The sequence below is a fragment of the Halichoeres trimaculatus genome, unplaced genomic scaffold, assembly GCF_033239565.1.
Source record: "Halichoeres trimaculatus isolate MK-OKI-2021-1 unplaced genomic scaffold, fHalTri1.1 fHalTri1_scaffold_5, whole genome shotgun sequence".
NCBI classification, from domain to species: domain Eukaryota; kingdom Metazoa; phylum Chordata; class Actinopteri; order Labriformes; family Labridae; genus Halichoeres; species Halichoeres trimaculatus.
In genome coordinates this window covers 3,012,639-3,037,173 of record NW_027437183.1, presented here as the reverse complement: position 1 = coordinate 3,037,173, position 24,535 = coordinate 3,012,639, and the positions used below count along the sequence as shown (strand labels likewise).

General features: G+C 39.4%; 2 protein-coding genes across 3 annotated transcripts; both read right to left on the bottom strand.

Moving 5' to 3' along the window:
• Nucleotides 1-1,261: 1,261 nt before the first annotated feature.
• On the bottom strand, nucleotides 1,262-4,036 carry pierce1 (piercer of microtubule wall 1). Its single transcript, XM_074671090.1, has 3 exons — nucleotides 3,908-4,036; nucleotides 1,638-1,716; nucleotides 1,262-1,531 (listed from the first exon to the last, which is right to left on the bottom strand). The coding sequence occupies exons 1-3, from the start codon at nucleotides 4,000-4,002 to the stop codon at nucleotides 1,349-1,351; spliced, it is 357 nt and encodes a 118-aa protein (XP_074527191.1). The 5' UTR covers nucleotides 4,003-4,036; the 3' UTR covers nucleotides 1,262-1,348.
• Nucleotides 4,037-6,715: 2,679 nt separating this feature from the next.
• On the bottom strand, nucleotides 6,716-24,303 carry LOC141790606 (formin-binding protein 1-like). 2 transcript variants are annotated; one of them, XM_074670602.1, is made up of 18 exons: nucleotides 23,967-24,303; nucleotides 22,194-22,309; nucleotides 20,477-20,527; nucleotides 19,964-20,111; nucleotides 18,214-18,276; nucleotides 17,998-18,093; nucleotides 17,843-17,857; nucleotides 17,617-17,745; nucleotides 17,391-17,537; nucleotides 17,054-17,230; nucleotides 16,776-16,967; nucleotides 16,638-16,652; nucleotides 14,724-14,833; nucleotides 14,109-14,241; nucleotides 12,613-12,758; nucleotides 11,220-11,356; nucleotides 10,984-11,142; nucleotides 6,716-7,535 (listed from the first exon to the last, which is right to left on the bottom strand). In XM_074670602.1, exons 1-18 carry the CDS (start codon nucleotides 23,994-23,996, stop codon nucleotides 7,507-7,509), a joined length of 1,893 nt encoding a protein of 630 aa, XP_074526703.1. In that variant the 5' UTR covers nucleotides 23,997-24,303; the 3' UTR covers nucleotides 6,716-7,506. The 2 variants fall into 2 exon arrangements, with proteins under 2 accessions (XP_074526703.1, XP_074526704.1); XM_074670603.1 differs by having other exon boundaries at nucleotides 16,776-16,937.
• Between the last annotated feature and the right edge of the window lie 232 nt (nucleotides 24,304-24,535).

Below are 24,535 nucleotides of genomic sequence, written 5' to 3'. Positions count from 1 at the left end.
ACTGCTGAAATAGGGGCGGGATTAACAGTCTACGTCTACGGCAAGCAGCGTGTAGCTCCAATCCCTGAAAAAAATACACGAGAACGGCAGCTTTCAATCATCGCTAAACGTGACGTAAAACCTCGTTTTCAACCTCTTATAACTAATGAAAACGAAACTTTTCAGAAAAAAAGAGGACTTGAATACAAGGCAGACAAATGATATATTCAAATCACCACAAAGTTTGTGGGTTTTTTTACTAAGTTTGACCACAGTCCATCTGGAATGACTGGAGAGGTGGATTTTTTTTTACCTATACTGCAGCCAGCCACCAGGGGGAGCAGTTTTTGTAGAGACCTCACTTTGAGCTAAATGATGAGGTCATCACATAAGGACCGCCTAACTGGTTCATGATATGTTGGAGGGGCAAAACTTGGACACCACGGTCTACCCATCACTCCAACCCCAACAAGCCTTTTACCAAAGAGCTGACCAATCAGAGTGAAGGAGGTTTGTGGAGTGGGGAGCCTTAAAGAGACAGCAGCTGAATCAAAGTGTGTTCAGACAGAGGCTAAAAATCAGGGTTTACTACGGGTGTATCATGTTAAGATCATAGACTGTAAAAAAAAAAAATGGACGTCATCTTGCTTGGTTGAAGTGAGATCGCACCAAAAACTGCTCCCCCTGGTGGCTGGCTGCAGTATAGGTCAAAAAATCCATCTCCCCAGTCATTCCAGATGGGCTGTGGTCAAACTTGAAAAAAATTATTACACCTGGTAGAAATGTTTCTCACGTCTGATTGTTGTGGTGATTTGAAGATATCATTTGGCTGTCTTGTTTTCAACTCCTCTTTTTTTCAGAAAAGTTTTGTTTTCATTAGTTGTACGAGGTTAAAAATGAGGCTTTACGTTACGTTTAATGATGATTGACAGCTGCTGTTCTTGTGTATTTTTTTCGGTGATTGTGAAATATGTCAGGAGGTAGAATCAAGAAGAGATTAGACTCTTGAAAGAAAAAAAAAAATTGTATTATTGTCAAGGTGGTAAGGAAGAGATGGGGGAGGGGCCTTAAAGAGACAGTAGCTGCTGATGGTTTCAGACAGAGGCTGCACTCAGAGACAACAGGCTGAATGAATAATGAATGTCTGAGCTGTAACATGAAAAGCTGCTGCACAGAGACTTTTGTTCTGGGACCTGAAGTGTTTTCTCGTTAACTCTTCCCTGACTTTAGGGGATATGTGTGAAGATGTGATCAATCCCAAACTCTCATCAGATAAAAAGAGACTCCTGTGTCAATGATCTTTAATCCATGTGTTTATTTTTATTTATAAAGGTGAAAAGCTCTTTTGTTCATTCACACAGCTCTTCCATCACTTCTCCCCATCCTGCTTCATGAGCTGATTGAAGTAACGCTTCTCGTTTCTGTTTCTCAGGGTTTCTGTAGAAACCGTCACCACGCTCTTGTCCAGCGCCGTGTTGAGGCCGTTGTCCCTGTACATCCCCGTCTGCAGCATGGCTTCAGAAAACTGACGAGAGGTCCCTGCAAACTTGGTCTGAAACACACAGGGACATAAAATCACAGATTACCCCTTAAATACCCCTGTCATTTTTAAGCATACAGAGTTTCATACACATTCAGGGGCTGTGTCTGTTTCTCACCTGCATCTCGTGCACCGTTGGTTTCTTGCTGCCGTACGTCTGGTTGGATGTTCGATAAAGCGGGTTACTCTTTTTCTGACTGGAAACGCAGAAAACCAGAAGATCTGGATTAATTATCAGCTAATAAGCAAATTCACTGTCCCGCCCATCAGGTAGCACCAAAATAAAAGTTTGAGGAAAGGATTTTGAGAAAGTCAAGCTCTACTTCTTTGATGTCGGCCTTAGGATCTTCAACAGCGCCATCACAGCACTTTGTACCTTTATTTTCTAACGGCTGATTTAGCCGACTGTGTTTAACTTTCTCAAAATCCACTTGGCTGGATCGCTTCATCAAACTTTTATTTTGGTACTTCCTGTGAGCGGGAGTGTGAATTTGCATGTGTGCTAAATATTTATAATACGTACCCCAAGATTCAAAAACCTTGACTAAATGTTTGGAAATTTTAGTAAATATTTAGAAAACTTTGTAAAAGATTTATGAATCTTTGATGAATATTAAGTCTCAGCCTAATGTTTAGAAATGTTGCTAAATATTCAAAAATCAGGACATTCATTTATAACATTTATAAATAACATTTAACATTTAGATAAAACATTCAACATTTATATTTAATATTTGACAAATATATTTCACAAATTTTTCTCTAAATCTGCAGAAAAAGTGATGTTTTGGGGCTAAATGTGGAAAAATGTTGTTATTTGTAGTGTGTGCAACTTTTCAATTGATGCCCCATTTGAGTATCAGTACTCAACGGTACCAATTTTCTGTACTTTAGTGTCTTTATGTGGTAATAAATATTAATTTCTTCAATAACAAAATCTTAAACCTTTTTCAATTTAATATATTTTTTCCTCAATATATAACCCTGCAATGCTGTGTTCATGTCCAGCAAGGAAAATCGCCTACTCTTCTACTCCCCCACAGTCACAAGGATGCGTTTAGGTACCCTTGCGAAAGAAAAATATATGTACCAATATATTTTTTTAAATGTGTTGTAATATATTATTGAAAGATTATTGATATACAGGGAAAAATATATTGAGGGCATATATACAATATGTTTTATATTCATGAAATATATTGCAATATATTGCAAAATATACAAATGATTGCTGCTTTCCATATATTGCAATATATTGGAAAATATAAATACTTAATCTCTTAATTAAATACTTAATACTTAATTACCTAATATATGACATGATATTTTCCAATATGCTGCAATATATTTTTCTTTTGTAAGGGTACCTCAACACACAACAGATGGAATTTGGTTGGTACCATTAATAGTACCTGATTCTGTACCCATCCCTATAAAGGATCTTTTACAAGATTAGTTTACAAAGTGTTTAAAGGCAGAACAAAATAACATGAAAAAAAAAAGATAAAAGCCAGCAAGTAGAAATGAAATAGCCTCAGAAATGACAACAAGTCCTATAACAGGATGATTTCCCTATTTTCAAGAGACAGTTAAGACAAAATTATATTCTGTCTGTTATATTGTAGTCCATTTCAGTGGTGTGATATATTTATTTTTCCTTTGTTTCTCCTCTTTCTCATTCTGTAGGTCAAGGGTTGTTTTTTATTTTTTATTTCTTTTTTAGGCCCCTACATCAGTTTGGTTTAGTACCAATGTCAGTAAGGCCTGTTTTTTCCATTTTCTTTATAATAATTTTAAACCTTTTATTGTGGGACTTGTATTAATACAGAAAGGATTCTCAACTGTTTGTGTTCAAAGTTATTTTTGTCTTCATATAATCTGTACAAATAAATAACACTAAAGTCAACCAGCAAATGCAATGACTACAGTTGTAAGATTTGGGTGCAGGATGATTAAATGATGTAGTGTGTAGAAAAAGCATGGAGATGCTGTAAACCATGATCATTTCTTAGATTACAGAGAGCAGAGCCAGAGCAGGATTAATCTGATCCTGGTAGTTAGCCTGGTCTGCAGCAGGCTAGCTGCAGAGAATAAATCACCATGGTAACTAGTCTGGGATAAACTTGACCAGCTTTTGTTCAACTGACTTGATTAGATTAGATTAGATTAGACATACTTTATTAATCATCCAGGATAACCAATGTTTGCCAGATTAATCCCTTATCCTGGTTTTGTGCAATACCCCCCTGGACCCATGGACGCCGGGTACCAGCAACGAGCCAAGTAAAGAAACCTAAACCAGCTCTCCCTACCACGGTTTGGAGATAGTCTGTCTAAATCTGTCCTCCCGAACTCTTTTAACTGTCATATAATGACGTCATATCGTACCTGTAGCCTTTAAAAGAGTCCGGGTTGTTGAACCTGTGCGGCAGGTTCGGGTCCGTTCGGTAAAAGTCGCAGGTCTTGACTCCGTGATCCTCCATGACTGACCAACTGAAACAACTCCACTCACCAACAACACAGCGGTTACCATGGAGACTCGCGGTTACCGTACTCCACCTAAAAGTGGCACCTCACGCATTCTACCGTATCACACGGAGGTTACCAGTCGGTTTTTTTTTAGCTGATTTTAAAACATTTTCAGATCAAACTATTAATAAATGTTCAAAATCATCACATATCACACCTACATGAGCATGTGCTACTTCCTTACTTTATGTTAATTTGTAAATTCATTATTAGTTACGGTAATTTCACCATCTGTTACTATTTTCTTAAATCAACAAGTTGGTTTTTTTGATAGTTTTTTTTTTCAATTTGATATGACATACTTTTATAAAAAAGTTTTATTCTATTCTTAAATATTTTTTGGCTATTTTTCCTGTAGTTCTGACATTAACATAGCACAAATATTGATACATCTATATTAAAGATAACGATAAGATAAAATATACTTTATTCATCCCCGAAGGGAAATTCCTATTATTATATTATATGATATTATCAACCATGAAAACAATCATAAAGTGAAACTATTATAGATATAGATGAAATGAAGAAAATAACTGATATAAAACTTCCATAAATTAATATATAAGTGTTTATTCTTACATCTAAAATAACTGTTATAATCTTAGATTTTACCTCCTGTTTTCAACCTGTGCCAGAGACACCCTATAAACCTGAAAGGTGAATTAAATTAACATTATAACTATAAATGAAAATAAAAACAATTTCAAAGTAGCTCAATTTATTTTATTAGGATATGTAACAAAGCAAAACATCTTTATAGTTGAGGCAAATTCTAAATAATCTGTGTTTGTTGTGCAGCGTCGAGGGAAAGCTCGACTTCCTGTTTCTCTGCTGTGGTTTGGTTATTTCAGACATCTCACTGCTAAGAAGCTACTAAATATCTCAGCAAAAAATAATGTCAGGGGGTGAAAACTGTTGATGTAAGCAAAGAAGTGTGAATAAACATCTCACTGACCCAGTGATTGATTCAGAGTGTAGTTTATTTTGAAAGTCCAACATACAGGAAATCGAAAAAACGAGCGTGATCAGCAGTTTCACGTCTCCATAAAAAAATCAATAACTAATGATCCACTATCAAATAAAAAAGTTTCACATTTCACACAATCAATCAAAAGCATGATCATCGATCAACAAGCAGGGGGCGGGGCCAGGGGAGGGGGCAGGGCTAATACAGTCTGGGAAAGCTGGGGGCGGGGCCAATGTCAACAAGTATACAAGGAGGCGGGGCTACACCTGTGCAGCTACGGTTTATTTACACACAGTCAACTCTTTAGGATTAACTTCAGACTGTTTGGACTCAGAGAGCACCCTTAGATGTGATGTCAGAGCGTACTGACACACCCTGGTACAGTGTGACATCACCGCTCAGTGGTAATCAGGACGGATCGTCTTCTCCACCATTTCACATTTTTCTTTTCAACAAACATTTTTTTTCCAGATCAATTATATTCAGTGGATTTAATCCTTCAGGTCAGATCTTTTAAAATGTTTTCACATCAAAACAAATGTTTAAAGATGGATTAAATCTTTTTATGTTAGACTCAAACATTTATTTAATATTCAAACCTCAGCATTTAGAGGATTCTCTTCTTCTGTTTCTATAAAACTCTAAAGTGGATTTCTCTGTTAATAAAGGAAAAACCATCTGACTTTATGATGAGTAATGATTTTTTTGGAGCTGGACTAAATACAGATGGTATGGATCTGAGTGTTTAGGACCTGTCTGATATCTTTACTCTGATGTTTCCTGAGTGCACCACCAGGGTGTACACTGTGTCTGTGTTTGGAGCTGGAATCCCAGGTATCAAACAAAACAGGAAGTAAAGTCAGGCTGGAAGAACGTCTCACCGAGCAGATGATTTATGATGAGACCCACTCTGAAAGTTTAGACTGGACTGTTTAGACCAAGGGTCTTCAACCTGTGGCTCTGGAGCCTCATACAGCTCTTTTGCAGTGGCTCCCTGTAACTTAAAAAAATATTGTTAAATAAAGAATTGTTATTTCTCTTCCAGAGGGTATTGATGATTAAAGACACTGACACTAAATAAAATCCTGTGTTAACATTTAGTTGAACTAAATCTTCATCCCATCTGTCAATAAAGCCTGCCACCGCTCTACTTCACCTCCTACAACATCAACAGCCCACCAACTTTCCATGCACCTGTGGCTAACCTCAAGTTTTACAGCCCTGGGAAGATAACTACATCTACAAAAAGACTAATCTGGGAGAAAATACAGATTTTAATTCTATTTGAATGGATTCATGTGCCAGATCAATATACATGCTTGATATTTGGCAAAACATTAGCAAACAATGAAAAACGATAGGTTAAGCAATATTATTAGTGTATATTTTAAAATTCAGGAATTCTTTCAATTTTTTTTTTTTTTAATTTTTGCAAAAAATTTGAATTGCAAATTTAAAAAAAATTGAAATATTTGCAAAATTTGCATTTTTTTTTCAATTTTAGCGTTTTTTTTTTTTTGCAATTTTTTAAATTTAATTTTTTTGCAAATGTTCAAATTTTTCTTTTTTTGCAAATTTATGCTAATTTTTTCAAATTCAACATTTTTAGAATTTTTTGCAAATTTTTTAAATTTAAGTTTTTAAAAATGTCTGCATATTTTAAAAATTGAAACCTTAGACATCACATGCAATTTCATTATTTCAAAAACTCTTCTCATTTACATAATTATTCACTGGATTTTAACCATAATTTTTATACTCTATATTTTCTTTATTGTGAAGATAAATTAGACTTTGTGGCTCTTGAATGACTTTAATCCAGGTGAGCTGAGTACAGGTTGCAGACCCCGGGTCTAGACTGTGTGTGGATGGGTAAGCCCTGTTTGATGAAGTTTTCTCTGACAAAGCACGCCAAGCTGTAGGAGTGGTGTGAGAATTTAAAGAGGGGGTATTGTGCTTTTTTTGGTTCTCATTTTGTCCCTCTGGTGCCCCTGTAGCATCCTAACATGGTTTACAGCTCATAAAAAAAAAACATTTTTTTTCTCTTTTGTGTTTAGAAAACCCTTATTTCAACACTCTGTTTTTGCTGCTGTCACTTTAAGGCCCCCTGCTCCGCAAGCCCTTTCCTTTAAAGACAATTCAAGGGATTTCTATGACATATGAAGATGTAGAGGTTTGAAAATCTGCGCACGCTCGGTCTGAACATCCAGCATTGTCACTTTAAATTTGTGTTTGAATATGAAAAAGCAGAGTACCCCCTCTTTAAGATGGACAGACATGTTGCCGTAGCATCAGTGGACGCAGCCTCTCTAACGGATTAACAATGTCTGATTGATTTGATCTGTGATCGATTTCTCAGCCACCAGCAGAAGTTTTCCTCCATCACGCAGTTTAACTGTCCAATGCAAAGCTGCCAGCCGACCTCCTCACAGCTCTACCCTTTACATCACTTCCTGTGGAGAGACGTCCTCACTGGTCGCTTACTGCGCTAGACTAGCCGACTACTCTGCACAAAGCCTACAAGATAGACACAGACAGACAGACGGACAGGAAGAGAGGGAGACAGGCAGACGGAGAAACAGACAAGGAGAGAGACAGGAGGACAGACAGGTAGATATGTTAGAGCAGGTAGAGTGAGACAGGAGGTCAGAGTGCTGCCGCCTGCAGCCAAACACTGGAAAGCTCTCAGAAACTACCCTCAGTGAGCTCACACACCGCTGCTTCTGACACAGCCAATCACAGCCCGTACGAGGTCACCAAACTGAAAACAAACAAAACTCATTGATTAATGAGAAATGAATCAGCAGGTGAGTGAATAATGGAAGAAATTGTTTGTTATAGTTTGGAGAATCATGAAAAGATGATTTTAGAAGCTGAACAAATCAATAAAGAGCTGGTTATCTTATTAATAAACTCCTGTTAGCGCTACAAGCCTCAGTCAGAGAAGCATCTCATGCACCTGAGATAAAATGACACCATCCAATATTAAAAAGCACACAGAGTGAGATGCACTCTGAAAAAAACAAGTGGACAGATCTGAGCTCGAAGTGCAGACGCAAAAGCAAGAGAAAACTGCGCAGAGCTGAAAACTGCAGCTTTAGCATATTAGCGTGTGTTTACCTGGATCCCTGTTCTTTAAATAACTTTTATCATTATCTTATATTTATTTCTATAATCTTAAAGCGTCAGGTGTCCACAGATTGGCCAGGAGTTGCTTTTCTCTATATCAGTCGTTTGTCCTTTGAGTGAAAACACTTCCATCATCTCAGGATTTGAAACGTTGGTGTCATGGTGGACGAGCCGATCTGTCGCTGATTCAACAGACATTTCAGATCATTTCACTGTTTTCATCTTGTTTCATGTGTTTGATTTGTCTGGACGCTGATTATGAAGTTGATAAAACGACAAACAGCAGCGTTTAAACAATCCTCCATTAGAAATCAACTAGAAATCAACTCCTCATTTTGCACGCTGAAGGAGTAAAACGAGATTCAGGGTCATGAAGAAATAACGTGTCTGATTGGATCTCTGTCAACACTCAACGATTTCCCTCATATCTCAAATTTCTGAACATATTCCACATCTCTAACACATCTCTAACATCTCTTGTTGTCCTAAAATGTCTAACATCTTTAAAGAATCTCTTATCTTGAAGGTCAAACAACCCCAACATTTCTCATATCTTAAAAAGAATCTCTAAAATATCTTTCTTACATTTTGTATTTCCAACATTGTTGACATTTCCCCTTTCTCAAATATTTCCTCTGATCCAAAAATATGAACTTTTTCTCAGAACTGCTCATCTCTTACATTTCTCGAATGTGTTTTGAATTTCTATATTTCTCTCATCTTCTTTATCTTGCAATTAACTTCTTCTTCTTCTTCTTCTTCAAAAAAAACCCATCTCGAACTCTTCAGCAACAAACTCTACAAAGTCCAGTATCTCTAGGGTCAATATCTCGTTTGAAGGTAAACACTTGACACTAAAGTCTCAAAAACATCTCTGAAATCTTTCAATTTCCTCTTATCTCTATTAACTCTTACAAGTTTGAAAAATCTCAACATTTTGACCATTGCTATCAAAAAATGTAAGAGATGTTGGAGATATTGGGGATACGTGCTATTAAAACACATGATTCACAACCCCAACATCTCTAAAATCTCCAAATTGCCTCAAATTTCTAAGATATATTGCATAATTCTGATATTTTCAGCACTCAACATCTCTAGAGTTCCTGCCATCTCTTTCAACCTACACATCTCTATATCTCTTAAATTTTGAACATTTCCTCTTTCATGTTCTAAAAGGGTACAGTTTGAAACATCTCAAAAATCCAGCATCTTTTTTTCCCTTTACATCTCTAAAGCTTTCAAATGTCCAAAATCTCTTCAATCTTAAAAACTAAACCCCAACACATCTCACTTCTTTCAAAATTGCCCAAAACATCTTCTCCCCTACAACATCAAATACCTCTCTTGCATTTCTGACATCTTTTATTTCCTGTGGCATCTCTGAGTCATCTCTTAAATCTCACTTTTCTAATTTCTCTAGTATGTTTGGCATCCATAAAATCTTCTACATCTCTATTTACTGACATTCTTTAATACTAAACATATTCTGCAAGTTACTCATCTCTAATATCTGACACATTTCTTTCATCTCTTATATCTTGTACAGTTTTCAACATATACACACCTCCAACCCATCAGACATCTCAACTCTCTGCTCTCAAACATCTCTCATTCTTGTGGCATCTCTGAATCATCTCTGAAATCTCTTCCACTTCTACCCTCTCTGACATGTTTGTCATCTCTTAAATCTCACTTATCTCTGTTGCATCAACATTTCTTAAACCTTAACAAATCCTGTATCTCTTGCATCTCACCTTGAACAGTTTCAATCCATCAACACTCTGACTTCAACATCTCTTATGTATCTCTAATATCTTGTTTCCCTTTCTTTTAATCTCAAAAATCTCTTAAATCTTTGAAACACATACAAAACTGAAACATCTTGAATGCCTCCCAACGTTCTCTGACACATCTCATCATCAGCGTCTCTAACAGCTTCCGTATTGAATTGATCCGTCTCGGTCATGTCAGATCTCTAACATCTCTGATTAATGTCTCAGGTGATTGAGACAGGTGTGTCACACAGGCGTGAACTCCCCAAAGAGGACCACAGCAGCAGAAAAATAACAGGTAGAGTTCTAGTTCGGCACATAGACAGGCAGAGCACAGGTAGACACAGGTAGACAGGCTGCTGTTACCACAGCAACCACAGTGTCGACATTTACAGGTAAAAGGTCAAAGGTTGATGAAGGTTGTCAGGTGAAAACGGGAGCAGGGTGACTTCAGGTTACAAAAAAAAATGCTCAATTCTTCCAAAGACCCACATCTGTACACCATCAACAAGAGGTCACTTAATGTCAGGCGGAGGTCACTTCAAGGTCATGTGTTGAGGTCAAATGCAGCTCGGTAAACGTTAAAAGCGTGTCGTATAAAGGTCGTTGTTAGGTCATGTGAGTCAGAAACTATTATGGGATGTTGTGTTGTGCCCTTAAATTCAGTCATTTCTTTTACTTCATTAAAATCACAGTTAATTTGTTTCTGGAGAGTCTCAGCTTCACTGTAAATAATAAGTTACACAGAGACTTCACAGGGTTTATAATGTTTTAAACCTAGGGCCAATTATCTGTACTACACAGATTTTCTGATTCATTTCTCCTGCTTTTGCTCTCCATACCTGTCGTTTTCCTCCTCATACTAAAGCCTGCTGATGTGTGATTGGTTAATACTACTTTGACTACACTGTACTACAAATGGAAACTACAACACCCCCCTTCCTACAGAGTCTCTACGTGTGTCAGTCATGTTGAGGTCGTAGGTAGATCATTTCCGTCATGTCAACGTCATATAAAGGTCATATGTGGTTAGCATGTAGGTTATATGTAGGTCATGGCACCTTTGGCACTGCTGTCTAGGAAGACTTTGATGTAAGAGGTGGGAACGTATCCCTCCTCCTCCAGGTTCCTCCGTACTCGGGTCCAACCGTCACCTTTGTCCTCTTCCACCACAGAAAGTAGTTCCCCCTCCACCATGGACAGAGTGCCTTCATTCTGACCTGAGGAGCATCAAACGCAGCGTGTTAGCATCAGGGAGAACCAGGCAACATCAACGAGGTGAAGTCAGACCCAGTACCTTGGAAGGGGTAGAGAGACTTGCAGGTGCCGATACTGGGGAGCGGTTCTTCATCATCAAAGTCGTCGTCAAACTCTGAACTACGGGACTTGAAGTGGAGCTCTGCGCTGTTGTCTTCAGTGTAGCTGCCGTCAGGACTGAGGAGAGACAGGTAAAAGAAGCCAAGGTGTCATTCAGTTTGCCTGCTTTTGCTCTCCATACAGACTGTTCTTTGTGTTTTACACCAAAACAGGCTGAACCAGCACTCTTCATGGAGAAACTACGGATTCATTAAGTATCCTGAACTCTGTTTGAGTCTCAGAGAACATTTTGTCTAACTTTTGTTTTAAGTCTTTCAACATCTGCCTTCATCTGCTGGTTTTATAATCTCACTTTAAAATAAAAAGAACCGCCTGAGCTCTGTTGTTGTTAAGACCTGATCCAAAATGATCAGAATCTTTCTACGCCCCAGGAAATAACAATGTCTTTTCAGAGACTACCTGTCAAAAACAAAGGTAATCTGTGACAATTGAAGTTAAGAATAATTTTTTCCTGTTAGCTTAGAGCGCTAATGGGAGGCTGCCATCTTTGTTTTGGTCAGTCAAACAATCAGTGGCTGTATCTGGACCAGCTGACCCCCACTACTTTGAAAAGCTTGACAACATCTTTTTAATGGACCAAGGGCTCCTGTAGTGGTAGAAATAAGTTACTGCAACTTTTTTTTTTCATTCTTTGGGTTTGTTCAGTCATTTATTTCAGATGTAATGTCATTTATCATTTACAGGCAGGCTAGAAAATCCAAAAAGTGCCTGACTTCTGTTTCTAAAAATGACTTTATTTCTGGATCGGTGTTGTCTTTATTTAAAGTAGAAAATGTGTCTTTTTAGTTTTTTAAAGAATCATTTTTGCAGTTTTTTTTTTTTGTTCTTCTGTGTCAAGCTCCCCTTCACTGATCTGTTGAATGTTGTGTCTGATAGAGTTTGTCTGTTGTTTGAGTGTTTGACGAGTAGGTAGACATGCACCGATCCTTTGGTCAGCTGATCGATCAGTGATGATTTCCTTAATTTTGGGGGATCGGTGCTCGGTGACCGTCCTTACATATGAAACTGGTCTTATATTCCTCCAGGAAGGTCTGACAGACAACCATTCTTACTTTTTGCTCTGAGACCTAAAACTCAGGACACTTTATGGGTTTTTTGAGTTAAACATAAATATTTTATTGTTCACTGGAATTGTTCAATGATTTTCAATAAAACAAGATTGGGACATCGGAGGTATATGCTGTCAGTTAAAAAACATAACAATCGGTATCAGCCCAAGATAGAGATTGGTGATCGGTGATTGGACAGAAAATTGTGATCGGTGCACCCGTACTAGTAGGCTCCCCGATAGGGAAGGGTCTGATCCTGGTTACCTCTCTCTGCTCGCTGGGCTGCGGTTGTCCAGCTGTTTTAGGCTGCTGCTGCCCGGTGTCGTGGCTTGGGAATTTACCCCACAACCTCCACTCTGTCTCCTGCCGCTGTGATCAGACAGTCTGCTGTCTGCCTCTGCCAGCCACGCCTGAAAACACACACACACACACACACACACACAAACACACACAAAATTAATAACCAGAAGTGTCAAGTAACAAAGTCAAAATACAAAAAAAAAAGAATTTTTTGTCTGACACTATGAAAATTGTGATTCTTTGTCAAAAACTCATTTTTTTCAAATTTAAATTCTTTATTTCAGTCTTTTTTTCTAAACTGGATTGGAAAAAAAATCCCACTTTTCTCCAGCAGGGGGCAAAATGTTTCTCTCTGACTCATGTGATGTGGATTTTTGGGGAAAAAAGGCTCCTGATATACTCTCTAGACCTTATCATCATCAGTTAAATTTTTCTCATGATCTGGTGTTAAAAAATAAACTAAAAATTGTTAATATCAAAGAATCAGAATTTAAATCAAACTGGCATCCCTAAGAAGATCCAGCGCTGAGCTCTGCTGGCACAAAATAGGAAATAGCACCTACTAAGTACGGTGGCTCTTATAGGAAAAACATGACAATTATTCAGAAAATTATCCAAAGTGACCTTAAACTACTCAAGCTTTGGTCTGGCACTTTTATGCGTATATCTTAAAATCTGTTTTAACCGTCTTTCTTTTATTTTATTTTTTTAATTCATTTTGTTTTATTGTACCTTATCTCACATCTTGTTATTTTTTATCTGCTTTTTAATTGAATTTCAATTTTCTTTTCATATGTTTTCTCTGTAAAGCACTTTGAATTGTCTTGCTGAAATGTGCTATAGAAATAAACTTCCTTTGCCTTTTACTTTAAGTAGTTTTGAGACCAGTACTTTTATACTTTTACTTAAGTAAAAAGCTTAAGTTGGTACTTCAACTTCTACAAGTCTTTTTAAACCCCACCATCTGTACTTCTACTTGAGTAACAAATGTGAATAATTGACACCTTTGATTATAATATTGGTTAATATCAATATATCACATCATCACTTTATAAACTGTTCTGTTGAAAAATAAAAAACATGATCATAAATCTGTGCTGCTTCTGTTACAAGATATGTCACATATTAATCTGTTCAGTTGTATCTTGTAGGGTGCAAAAACAGAAATCTGATCCAGTTTTTAAGTCTTATTTTACAGACTTCATATGAGCCACATTCAGCTGACAAGTCCAATAAAAAGTGTCTGATTTTGACGTATTAAAAGACAAAAATGAGGCCCAAAGTGCTCTAAGCAAATCTGCCAATGAGGTCAGGAAAATCTACTTGTTTGGTTTCTTGAAAAAAAAAAAAAAAAGAAATCAGACAGGAAGCGAATGAGAAACTGCATCAGGTGTGTGTAAACGTTTGGATCCAGTACAGTATGAGTGGGCTGCGCTGTGTGTGTGTGATGTGTTTATAACCTGGTTCTTCCTCAGCTCGTCCTCCAGTTTCTGCAGACTCTGCTTCACCTCGTCCAGTCGAGGCTCCAGACTCCCAGCGTCGCCCATCTGAGGACTCCGCTCGTACACCTCCCTCATCTTCAACAGAGCATCTCTAGAAACACACACACAGAATTCAAAGTTAATTTAAGGCTGTTTTTTGTTTTGTCTGACATGTTAACATTAGTGAGTCCAAAACATAATTTAAAAAAAATTAGGAGTGAAGCTGACTTTTTCTTAGACACTGGCAAACAAAGAACTAAGTTGAAGAAGAAGAAAAAGAAAAAAAAAAAATAGCGAGTTAACATCAAAGTACAAAAACAACCTGGAAGCTTTCTGTTCATGTTAAATATAAATTTGAAGGTTTAAAATAAAAAACTTAATTTTTGTCTCCTCTGCAACTGATCATTAAGTGTCTGACGTTACCCTCATGACCAGCAGGTGGCAGCAGAGTCTCAAAGAATCAAAACCTGTTTGAGTACTGACTGAAATTACTCAGCATCTGCACTCCAAAACCTCCAAAAACTCCTGCTGAATGTTTCCCAGGAGTGTGTGTGTGTGTGTGTGTGTGTGTGTGTGTGTGTGTGTATGTGTGACCTCTGCTCTCGCTCTCTCTGGATCTCCTGGTTGATGTTGTTGATCCTCGTCTGAAGTTTCTTTCTTCTTTGTTCAGGAGGGAGATGACTGCAGTCTGCAGGACCCGAGCCCTGCAACAAGCACACCACACACACATGAAAATCACACACATGGAAAACACACGGTATTTTGTTTGATTCCTTTCCCTCCCACTCCCTGATAAATACAAGCTCACATTTGGGAAAAAGAAGCAGCGTTTAGCTCCACTCTAATTTTCTTTAAACTCTGAATTCAAACTGTTAGCAGCATGAAATGTCTGGTTGTTCTGAGGTTGGTTGCCAGAAATGATACTACACCGCGGAGTCAACTTCTAACAAGTTCTGACCGTTACAGATCAACCGATGTCCTCTGTGAAGAGTGAACATGCTAACTGGAGACTTTCAGCTGAACGTGTCAGTGATTGTGTCCCAACTCAGGGTCTGCAGCCTACAAGGCTGAATTTAAAGACTGGTTACGTCACAGCGGTGCATCAAAGCCTGCCCCATTTTGAAGGCTCCTCCAAATGCAGCCAACGACTTTTTAAGGTGCCATAAAATACAGATTCAGTGAGTCCTTCGTAGCCTCACATATCCCAAGATCCATTGCGCGTAAACGCTGAAGATGCTGGACACGGCCGAACTCCAGAGGGAGTCCTGTTTGATCCAGATGTGAAGGATTTCAGGCAACAACAATGTGACTGTGTTTCTATAACATTAAAGAAGATTTTGTTTAACTGTGAAAATATGTTTGGCCTCTTTTTAAATATACTGATGAAAATCAGTTCTTTTTTATAAATCTTCTCATTATTAAAACAATATGTTAATGAATGTAAATTCTCTGGGCAAAAAACTAACTTGGGCAATTTTTATACATCTTTTTTACAGGGAATTCAAAAAATACATTAAATCATTTCAGCAGCTTTTATTTTTTACTTTTTTTATCAACCATCCCCCAGCACTTGACCTAATGTTGCCTTACTCTCATGTAAATGGTGGTTCTATACTCTATTAATAATAATAATAATAATAAATAAAGAATAATAATAATAATAATAATAATAATAATAATAATAATAATAATAATAATAATAATAATAAAAATAATAAATAAATAATAATAATAATAATAATAATAATAATAATAATAAATAAAAAAATAAAGAATAATAATAATAATTATAATGCAAAGTAAAAAAAAAATAGTAAAAAATATCCTGTTTTAAATGTGAGGTTTTGGTTTAAGTGTGTTTAAAAAGTAATGAAAGTAAAGTAAATAAAGGGGCGGCGCCGTGTGACGTCGAAGGTGACAAACAGGAAATGCTTCGTATACCAGACCGTCTCAATTCAGTTCGGCCTTTGCGGTGTACATAGGCTACGAAGGCCAGGTCCTCTTTAGGCTGCAGACCCTGAATTGAGACACAGTCAGTGAGTGTGGGCTGAGAGTCTCCAGTTAACGCTGAAACACCAGAGCTGGTCTGACTGTGAATCAGTCTCATTAACTGATCAAACTCTGAGTCCAGGTTTTTCTTTGTGGGGTTGATAACAAAAGTTGGTTTGGAGCTGAGGTAAGGACCAAATACGACTCTCAGGACTCAACATGGAGAGTAAATACTGAGAGTAGGTTTAGATGATGAAGAGAAACAGATTTCATGTTCACAGACAAACTGCAGTAAATGATCAAACTGTTAACTCTGATAATGATCAATCCTAAAAATCTAAATCAGTTTTATTCTGAGGGATCTGGAGCAGGTCTCTGTCTGGACGAGGTTTCTAGATTCTTTATCATGACCCAGGACTCAGACTAAGTGGTCTGAGTGCTGGTCTTTGGTTATGAGAGTTACTGGTTTATCAACACATCACAGTACATTAGTTTGTTTCAGGTTTCTGTGATACTGACCAGTTTGAGTGACAGCTGTCCAATCAGAGGCAGGCGTGTGAAGGAGAGAAGAACACGTCAAATCAGTCACGCTTCATGTGAATATCATACGAGTGTGTGTGAAAGTGTGTGTGAATGTGTGTGTGTGTGTGTTCTCACCCCTCTCTTGAGGCTGCGCAGACACTGCTTCCTGGTTCTGGACCCAGACGTCATGAGGTCATTCAGCCGCTGTGTGATTGGTTCTCTAGAGGCAGGGGGCGGGGACTGGGGGCTGTCCGTCACAGCACCAGGTGAGGGGGAGGTTGGGGGAGGAGGGGGAGGCTGCCGAGGGGAGGAGAGGAGGGTCAACAGCTGGAGAGAGAGAGGTGTGTCAGTACGGAGACAGGTGAGGGGAAGTGTGTGTTCACAGGTGTGTGTGTGTGTGTGTGTGTGAGCACCTTGTTTTTTCGTATAAAGGGCCAAAGCTTCCTGCTGTGTCTCCGCCCCTCAGTCCGGTTGTCGAGGTAACTGGATTCAGAGATGCTCCTCCTCATGGAGGCGCTGTAGTCCTCAAACTCTACATCACCTGGAGGGTCGAAGCCGGATTTATACACCTCCACCACCTGCCGGGTGTCCTACACACACACACACACACACACACACACACACACACACACACACACACACACACACACACACACACACACACACACACACACACACACAGAAACACACACAGGCTCAGAGACTTAACAACACCCTGAACATGACCCCTCAGGTCTCTCTGAGACTCACCATCCTGGGCTGGATCCCCTCGCTGGCGTCCATCATGGCGTCCAGACAACGACTAACGACAGGAAGAACTTTCCTCTCCGCCTCCGCTGACAGACGCATGGCCTCACAGATCCTCTCAATGCGCCGCTCCTCCATGTCCTGGATACGCTGCGAACACACACACACACGGAGCAGTGAGGCTCAGGTCTTCGTCAGCAGTCTCAGGTGGTCTGCGTTTGAGGTGTACCTGGTAGATAACTGGGACCAGCGTGTGGTAGTGCTGGTGCTGGTCTTGGTTAAACTGGTTTAAACAGGTCACGTAGTCCTTCCTGGCGTCTTCTGCTGCTTCTTTCTTCTGCTGAGCCGTCTGACGAGCCTGCGACCAGCGAGCAGAAAAAACACAGATAGATCGACCAACGTCCTGCAGCTCAGGGAAGTTTGAGACGAGGTCTAAAAAAAATAAGGGGTCTTACCTTCAGGGAGCAGCGCTGTGAGACAGGCAGACACAAAGACAGACAGGAGGTCAGATAATTCAATCCAAACTGAACCATTTTAAAGAAAAATCATCAAAAAATCTTGGAAATATTCCTTTATATCAGAAAAAACACAGAGGATAAGCCCCGCCCACCTTTTCTCCGTCCGTCTTGTTGTCGAGGTCGATTCTGTCCGACACTTGTTGAGCGCGCTCGGCTTCTTTACAGTCACGCTCGAACCGACGTTTGCTCTGAAATTCACAAACATCATCAAAGAGGAAAGCAGAGTAAGAAAAAGTGGGTGTTTTTTTTTTTTTTTTTTTTATGTTTTTGAATCAAACGGTTGCTGAACTGAGCCAGATGTGACTCACAGACTCCAGCTGCTTCCAGGAGCTCTCGATGTGCTGCTGGGCACGGCGCCCATCTTGGAAATGCTGCAACAAAAACACAAGCTCTAAAGATGGTTGGCAACTTTTTAACAGGAAGATGAAAGATTATTAGTCAGAGTTTTTTTACACTGCTGGTCAAAGTAGGTGTTGAAGTGTCAGAGGTGAAGAAAAAAGATAGGGTTACTCAACACTGGAGAATAATGAACATTTCATAATTCTACAGAATGACCCTTTAACAGCTTAAAGTTGCAAAATTGGAGCTGCTAATTCCTCCAGGTGTCCAAAGTTTTCTTGACTCATTCGACCATCTCTGTGTGTTAAGTCGAGCTTCTGCAGGAAGTCGTGTAACGCTCTAAAACGAGCAGGAAAAGACGATTCATGCAGAAAGAGACAGAGCATCAGAACTTTTCCAGAAAGAGGTTTTTGCTCCAGAGAAATGAAGTCAGAGTAAGTCAAGGTGAGCTCAGTGAGGAGAGTTTAAAGTCGTTCGAGAATTATGTCATAATTCTAGAATCCTGACATGATTCTAGAACTTTGGTGACATTTTAGAATTCTGGGGTCATTGGAGAATAATGAAACCATACCAGTGATCAAGCAGCATTCTAGATTCATATTAATATATATGGATCCTGAAATCATTTGAAAACTAGAAAAGCAATCAGACAGCGCAGACATCTGCTAAGCACATTGTGATTGTCACCAATCACAATCGTTCGTACGATAATTTGTTTCTTGACCGTTTTGAAAATTATGATGACCCAGAACATATTCTGTATTCCAGATCTCAGTATCCAGAATATTGTCAGGATCTGGATCGTACTTGAACATCTGTCAGAAATTATGGTGACCTTGTCTTGTGTTGTTTTGTAAAGCAATCCGACCATTTATGGTGGAGTTATATACACATATGGTGAAAACAGCCCTATCTCACAATGATAACGAGTCCTTAAAAAAAGTACTGGATCCAGACGGTGATCTGGATCACCTGAACATTTCATCAAGATCCTTTTGTTAGTTTTTGAGTTATGTTGTAAACAGGCAAACTCTCCCAAAAAGATAACCTCCTTGGTGGAGGTAATTACGGAAATGTTCCACAATTTTGGTGTCATTTGAGACTAATACTGCTAATGATTGCTTTCATTCTAGAACTCCAGCGAGATTCTAGAATTTTTATATCGGCATTTATAAAATTCTAAGAATGTTTTAGAATTCTGATGATTTGAGAAATTGAGCAACATTCTATTAGCTGGTCGTCATTTAAGAATTCTAAAACAGTTCCACAGTTCTGGTGCCATTCAAGGATACCATTGACATTCTAGAATTTTGATTACATTCTAGAATTCTTGTATCATTCTAGAACTCTGTTGAAGAAGAAGAAGAAAAAGAAGGAGGAAAAGAAGAAGAAGAGGTCAGACAGAGCCAAAGCCAAACCCAGTCTCAGTTTCAGTTACAGTGAAGAGAAGACTTTGAGCTGCAGCTTTGACAGGTCAGACTGCAGAAAGAAAGACATCCATCACTGATACAGAGGCAGGAGAAGAACCAGAGGCTGGACCATCAGACCCCACCACCGGCCTACTGACGACAGGAAGATGGAGCTATGGACTGATGAACCAACCAACCATACTTTCATTCCAAGTGGAAAAACAGGGCTGTTTGTAGACTTCTGATCAGTAGTGTACACTTTTTGTTGGAGTGTGTGTGTCTTTGTATTTGTGTGTGTGTGTATACTCACTGTCTTCCTCTCGGTCTTCAGCTCCTGCGTGTACCGTGACAGCTCACAGACGATCTGCGAGTTCAAGTTTTCAGCCAGCTCTTCTCTCTGGATGGAGAGTTCGTTCAGCTGACGGAGCGTCGCTGCAAACGCCAAACACCAGGTGTACCTGTGACGACCACACAGCAGGTGAGCTTTCAACAGCCAATCAGAAAGACCACAAAGATGTGTGCTCAGGCTTCAGTTAGCATTATGTTCACTGACTCCTCCTAACCTCCAGCTAATCTGGAAACTGAAGAACAGATGGAGGCTTTAGTCCATTTGCAAAGTTACAGTGCACACACCTGTCAATCAAATAAGCCACACCTCTAATTTTTCCATCCTCCTCCTCCTTCCGTTCCTCAGTGGTACAGATACCCCTGGATCTGATCAAACTGAGCTGAAACTGCACATGGCAACGACTGAAATCACTAAGAATTTATCAATTTGTGTTACAGATAAACTGTCCCTCTGAGGACGTTAAAGGTCACTGACCTGCTCTCGTCCTCTCTGCTTCTCTTTGGGTGATACTTCTTGGACAGGCTCCTGGAAACACAGGTAGAGACGCACACAGGTGATGCACAGCTGAGGTTTGTAGCAGAGAGATAAATTAGGTTTTCATGTTAAGCTGCATTAACAGGTGTTAAAACTTCTGGAAACACAACGCTACATGAGCAGTAGGAAGCAGTGTGTCAGAGAGGATAGCTTAACTTCAACCTTTTAATATAAAAATGAGGTTCCACAAGGGTCAATACTAGGCCCTATTCTTTTTGTGATTTACAGTAATAGTTTATTTTAAAGCGTTGTTCAGGCAAAGTTCCATTTTTATGTGGATGACACCGTCCTTTACAAGGCCCTGCCTAAAGACACTTTCCAAAGATGTTTGTTTTTTGTCCATTTTGCTAGCTTGAGGGTTTGGCGTAAAGAATGAGTCACAGACGGGGATGACAGAGAGAATCCAGTCATTTTTCAAAATAAAACGTCATTCAGAATCATATAGTAAATAAATCTGAAACAATGTAAGTAGAGTTTTTTTTTGTGCCACCCGATACCAATTGACCCACGGAACGGTACCGGTCCAAGGCCTGGGGGTTAGGGACCACTGCTTTACGCCTCAGGATCTTCTCTTCTGAGTGCTCTTAACACTCTGTAAGTGTCTTTTAACGCTGTCCAAAGTAGACATGCTCAGATCGATGGGTTAGTCGATCGATCAGTGCCGCTTTCCTTAATTTTGGGGGATCGTTGATCAGTGATCGTCCCATCCTTACATATGAAACTGATCTTATATTCCTCCAGGAAGGTCTGACAGCCAGCTATTGTTGCTTTTTGCTCTCAGACCTAAAACTCAGGACACTTTATCGATTGTTTAATTTAAAGCATAAAGATTTTATTGTTTCACAGGTATAGTTCAGGGATTTTCAATAAAATGAGATTGGAACATTGAAGGTATATGCTGTCAGTTATAAAAAACAAAAAATAAAAATCGGTATCGGCAGGTCAGGCTTTTTAAAGATCGGTGATCAGTGCACCTTTAGTCCAAAGAAATCTTAGTGAACTGAAGCTGGTTCTATATACTGATAAAACTAAAGCAACATACTTCCCTGGGTTTAACACGACAGTGGAAGATAAATGTCAGGTTTTTACTCTAGAGATCTTATTCCTTATGAAAGAGATCTCAACAGGAGCATTCCTGGTAAAATATAGGTTGAATTAATAAAATAACTAAATAATAATAAAACATTTTATTCAAAAAGGCTTTTCTACTCAAGGATACTTGACAGAGTGATTAACAACATGACGAATAGAATAGGCAATGAAATAAATAAAAACAACAAGCAAAAGTAACACCAAATTAAAATGGAAAAGTGAAATTACGGAGAATGCAGCTTGGGACAGACGGGGTTTAAGAGTGAGCTACATGTGTGAATGTAAAAACTTTTTCTACTGATGAGGAAACACTCCTGAACTTGTTACGTGCTGGAGGGTGGAGGAGGTAACATTCATATTAAACAGCTGGAACCACAAAAACAAACATTTAAGATCGAAGACCAAGAGTGAGTTTGAAGAAGAGAAGAAGTTACTGCACATCCAGAACCTGGTATTAGCATGAAATCTGGACCAGGTTTAAGCTCCTGATGATGTTCTGTAAATATCTGATGGTCAGTGTTTACTTCACGGTGATGAAGAGGTGACTATGAGGTGTCTCTCGTACCTGATCTGCTTGGCGTAGCTCAGCTCGATGTCCGCTCTCTCCTTCACAAACTTGGTGTATCTCTCCAGGAAGTCGATCCCCCAGCTGGTGTGTTTCTCCAGGTTATCAAACTGATCCTGGACCACGAAGAGAGACAAACACCTCAGATCCAGCCAAACCAGTCTGTTAACACTCACATGAACAACTTTTAATGTGTGTTGAGTTTGGCGCCCCCTGTGGCCAACGTGAGTGATGTTTTCTATCTTTGAGTTTGCGTTCGGGCTTTTAAGGTTTTGGAAGACAGAGTAGGCACAACATGTTGGACACAAATAAAAACTGACATCTTAGGAAGAGTGAAAATTTTACTTAAGCAAAAAGTTTTTTTTTTTTTTTACTGTTTACGAACAATTCAGGTGTCATTTTTGTCTTTGTTATTTCTTGAAATCAGACATAAACACTCAATTTGGTTTCAGTTTTTGCAGTGCATTTGAATTGATAATAAAATAAACATAAATTTATTCATTTTACACATTTAATTTTATTAAATAAATTTATTAAATTTATTATATATAAATAAATTCAAAAAATAAATATATAAATAAAAATAAATAATATATAAATAAATTTTCCCATTTTACACATTTTATGCACTGCAAAAAAAAGACTTGTACTCAAGTTTTTCCTGAATTTCTTTTTTTTGGATAAATCAAGTATTTTTCATTTCATTTTTATGTCTTTGTTCTAGCAAAAAAAAAAAATATTTTTAAAGAAAATCACAAGTAATGTATGTCTTTTAGTATCATGACACAAGACATTTTCTGAGATGGATGGATGAGTTTGGCGCCCCCTGTGGCCAAAGGGGCACTATGCGTCTGAGTGGCTTTGTAAAGGATGCACTTATTTACCGATCAGATGGAGGATGGAGTAGGACACTGCAGGTCTAAGTCAAACCTGGCGTCATTTATGTCTTTAAATATCTTGAAATAAAACATTTTTCTGGACTTGTCAGGTGAATGTGACAAGAACACTTGTTAGGATTTCAGTTTTTGCAGTGTAATGCCATCCCTGGTGTCATATCAGGATAAAACAGTTGCTTGATTAAGGAAATGTTAATTTATAATTAAATGTGTATGTAAACCTCTCTGTCAGTGAAACAAACAGCTCACACTCTGATGCTGGTTCATGTGAGGTTTACATGAAGCTCTGGAGACTGACTCTGGGTCAGCTCTCTGAAATATTACACATGGATTAAAAAAATCTGTCTGAAAGAGAGATGAGTGAATGAAATGAAGTCCCTCCCCCTACACATCTATGTCAAGCATACATGGAGGCACTCACACACACACACACACACACACACACACACAGTGCAAACACACACACACTCCTCCAGTGGGCCTGCACACAGCAGCTCCCCTGCATCAGTGATGCTTCATGAGGCTGGGATCCATGATGCTGTGGAGATGTTAGCAGTGATAGTGAGGCCGGGTCAGGGGTGGGCTGAGGGGGGGTCTGTGTCTCTGTCCGCGCGCTGCAGCATCATGGAGGACGCAGAGCGCGAGCCGTTGTCGTCATTCACCGTGTTGCTATGGCAGAGCAGACAGAAGCACGAGGGCCTTAGACACACTCACACACTCACACACACACACACACACATGCACGAAGAGGCCGCCCGGTTACCGGCTCGTCACGGACAGGTTACCGGTGCAGCGGCTGCAGCAGACGGTGAAGCGGTTTTCAGAGACAGATACAGGAGGGTGTCAGGGTGCAGCAGGTGTGGACAGGTGTACCTACCCACAGCTCGGTGCCCCAGTTGCAGCTCATGGTGTCCGGTTTGCTCCTCGCGCTCCGCTGCAGCTGCTCCGCCTCTTGGTACCGATCCGACAATCACCGCGCGCTGCTGCTGCTGCACGCCGCGCGCATCCTCACCGACACAACGGCAGCCTGTCTGTCTGTCCTCCCCTCGGTCTGCCTGTCTGTCAGTCTCACCTTCTGTCTGTCTGTCTGTCTGTCTGTCTGTCTGTCTGGGGCTGCAGCAGCACGAGAGCAGAGGACGCGGTCACGCGCGGCGCGCTTCCCCGGAGGACCCTTTGTCATCAGTGAAGAGATGCTGAGATTGTGTTTGTGTGTTTGTGCGTGTACTGAGCATGCTCAGTCGCTGCCCCGCCCTGCTGTCTCACACACACACACACACACACACACACACACACACACACACACACACACACACACACACATTATAACAGAACATCCCAGGTTTGTCTGGAGCAGAAACGAGGATTAAACGATGACGTAAAAAATAAATCAATAATTCATTTTTATTCCACCTTTATTAATCTAAAATAATCTGTGTGATCAGTAAT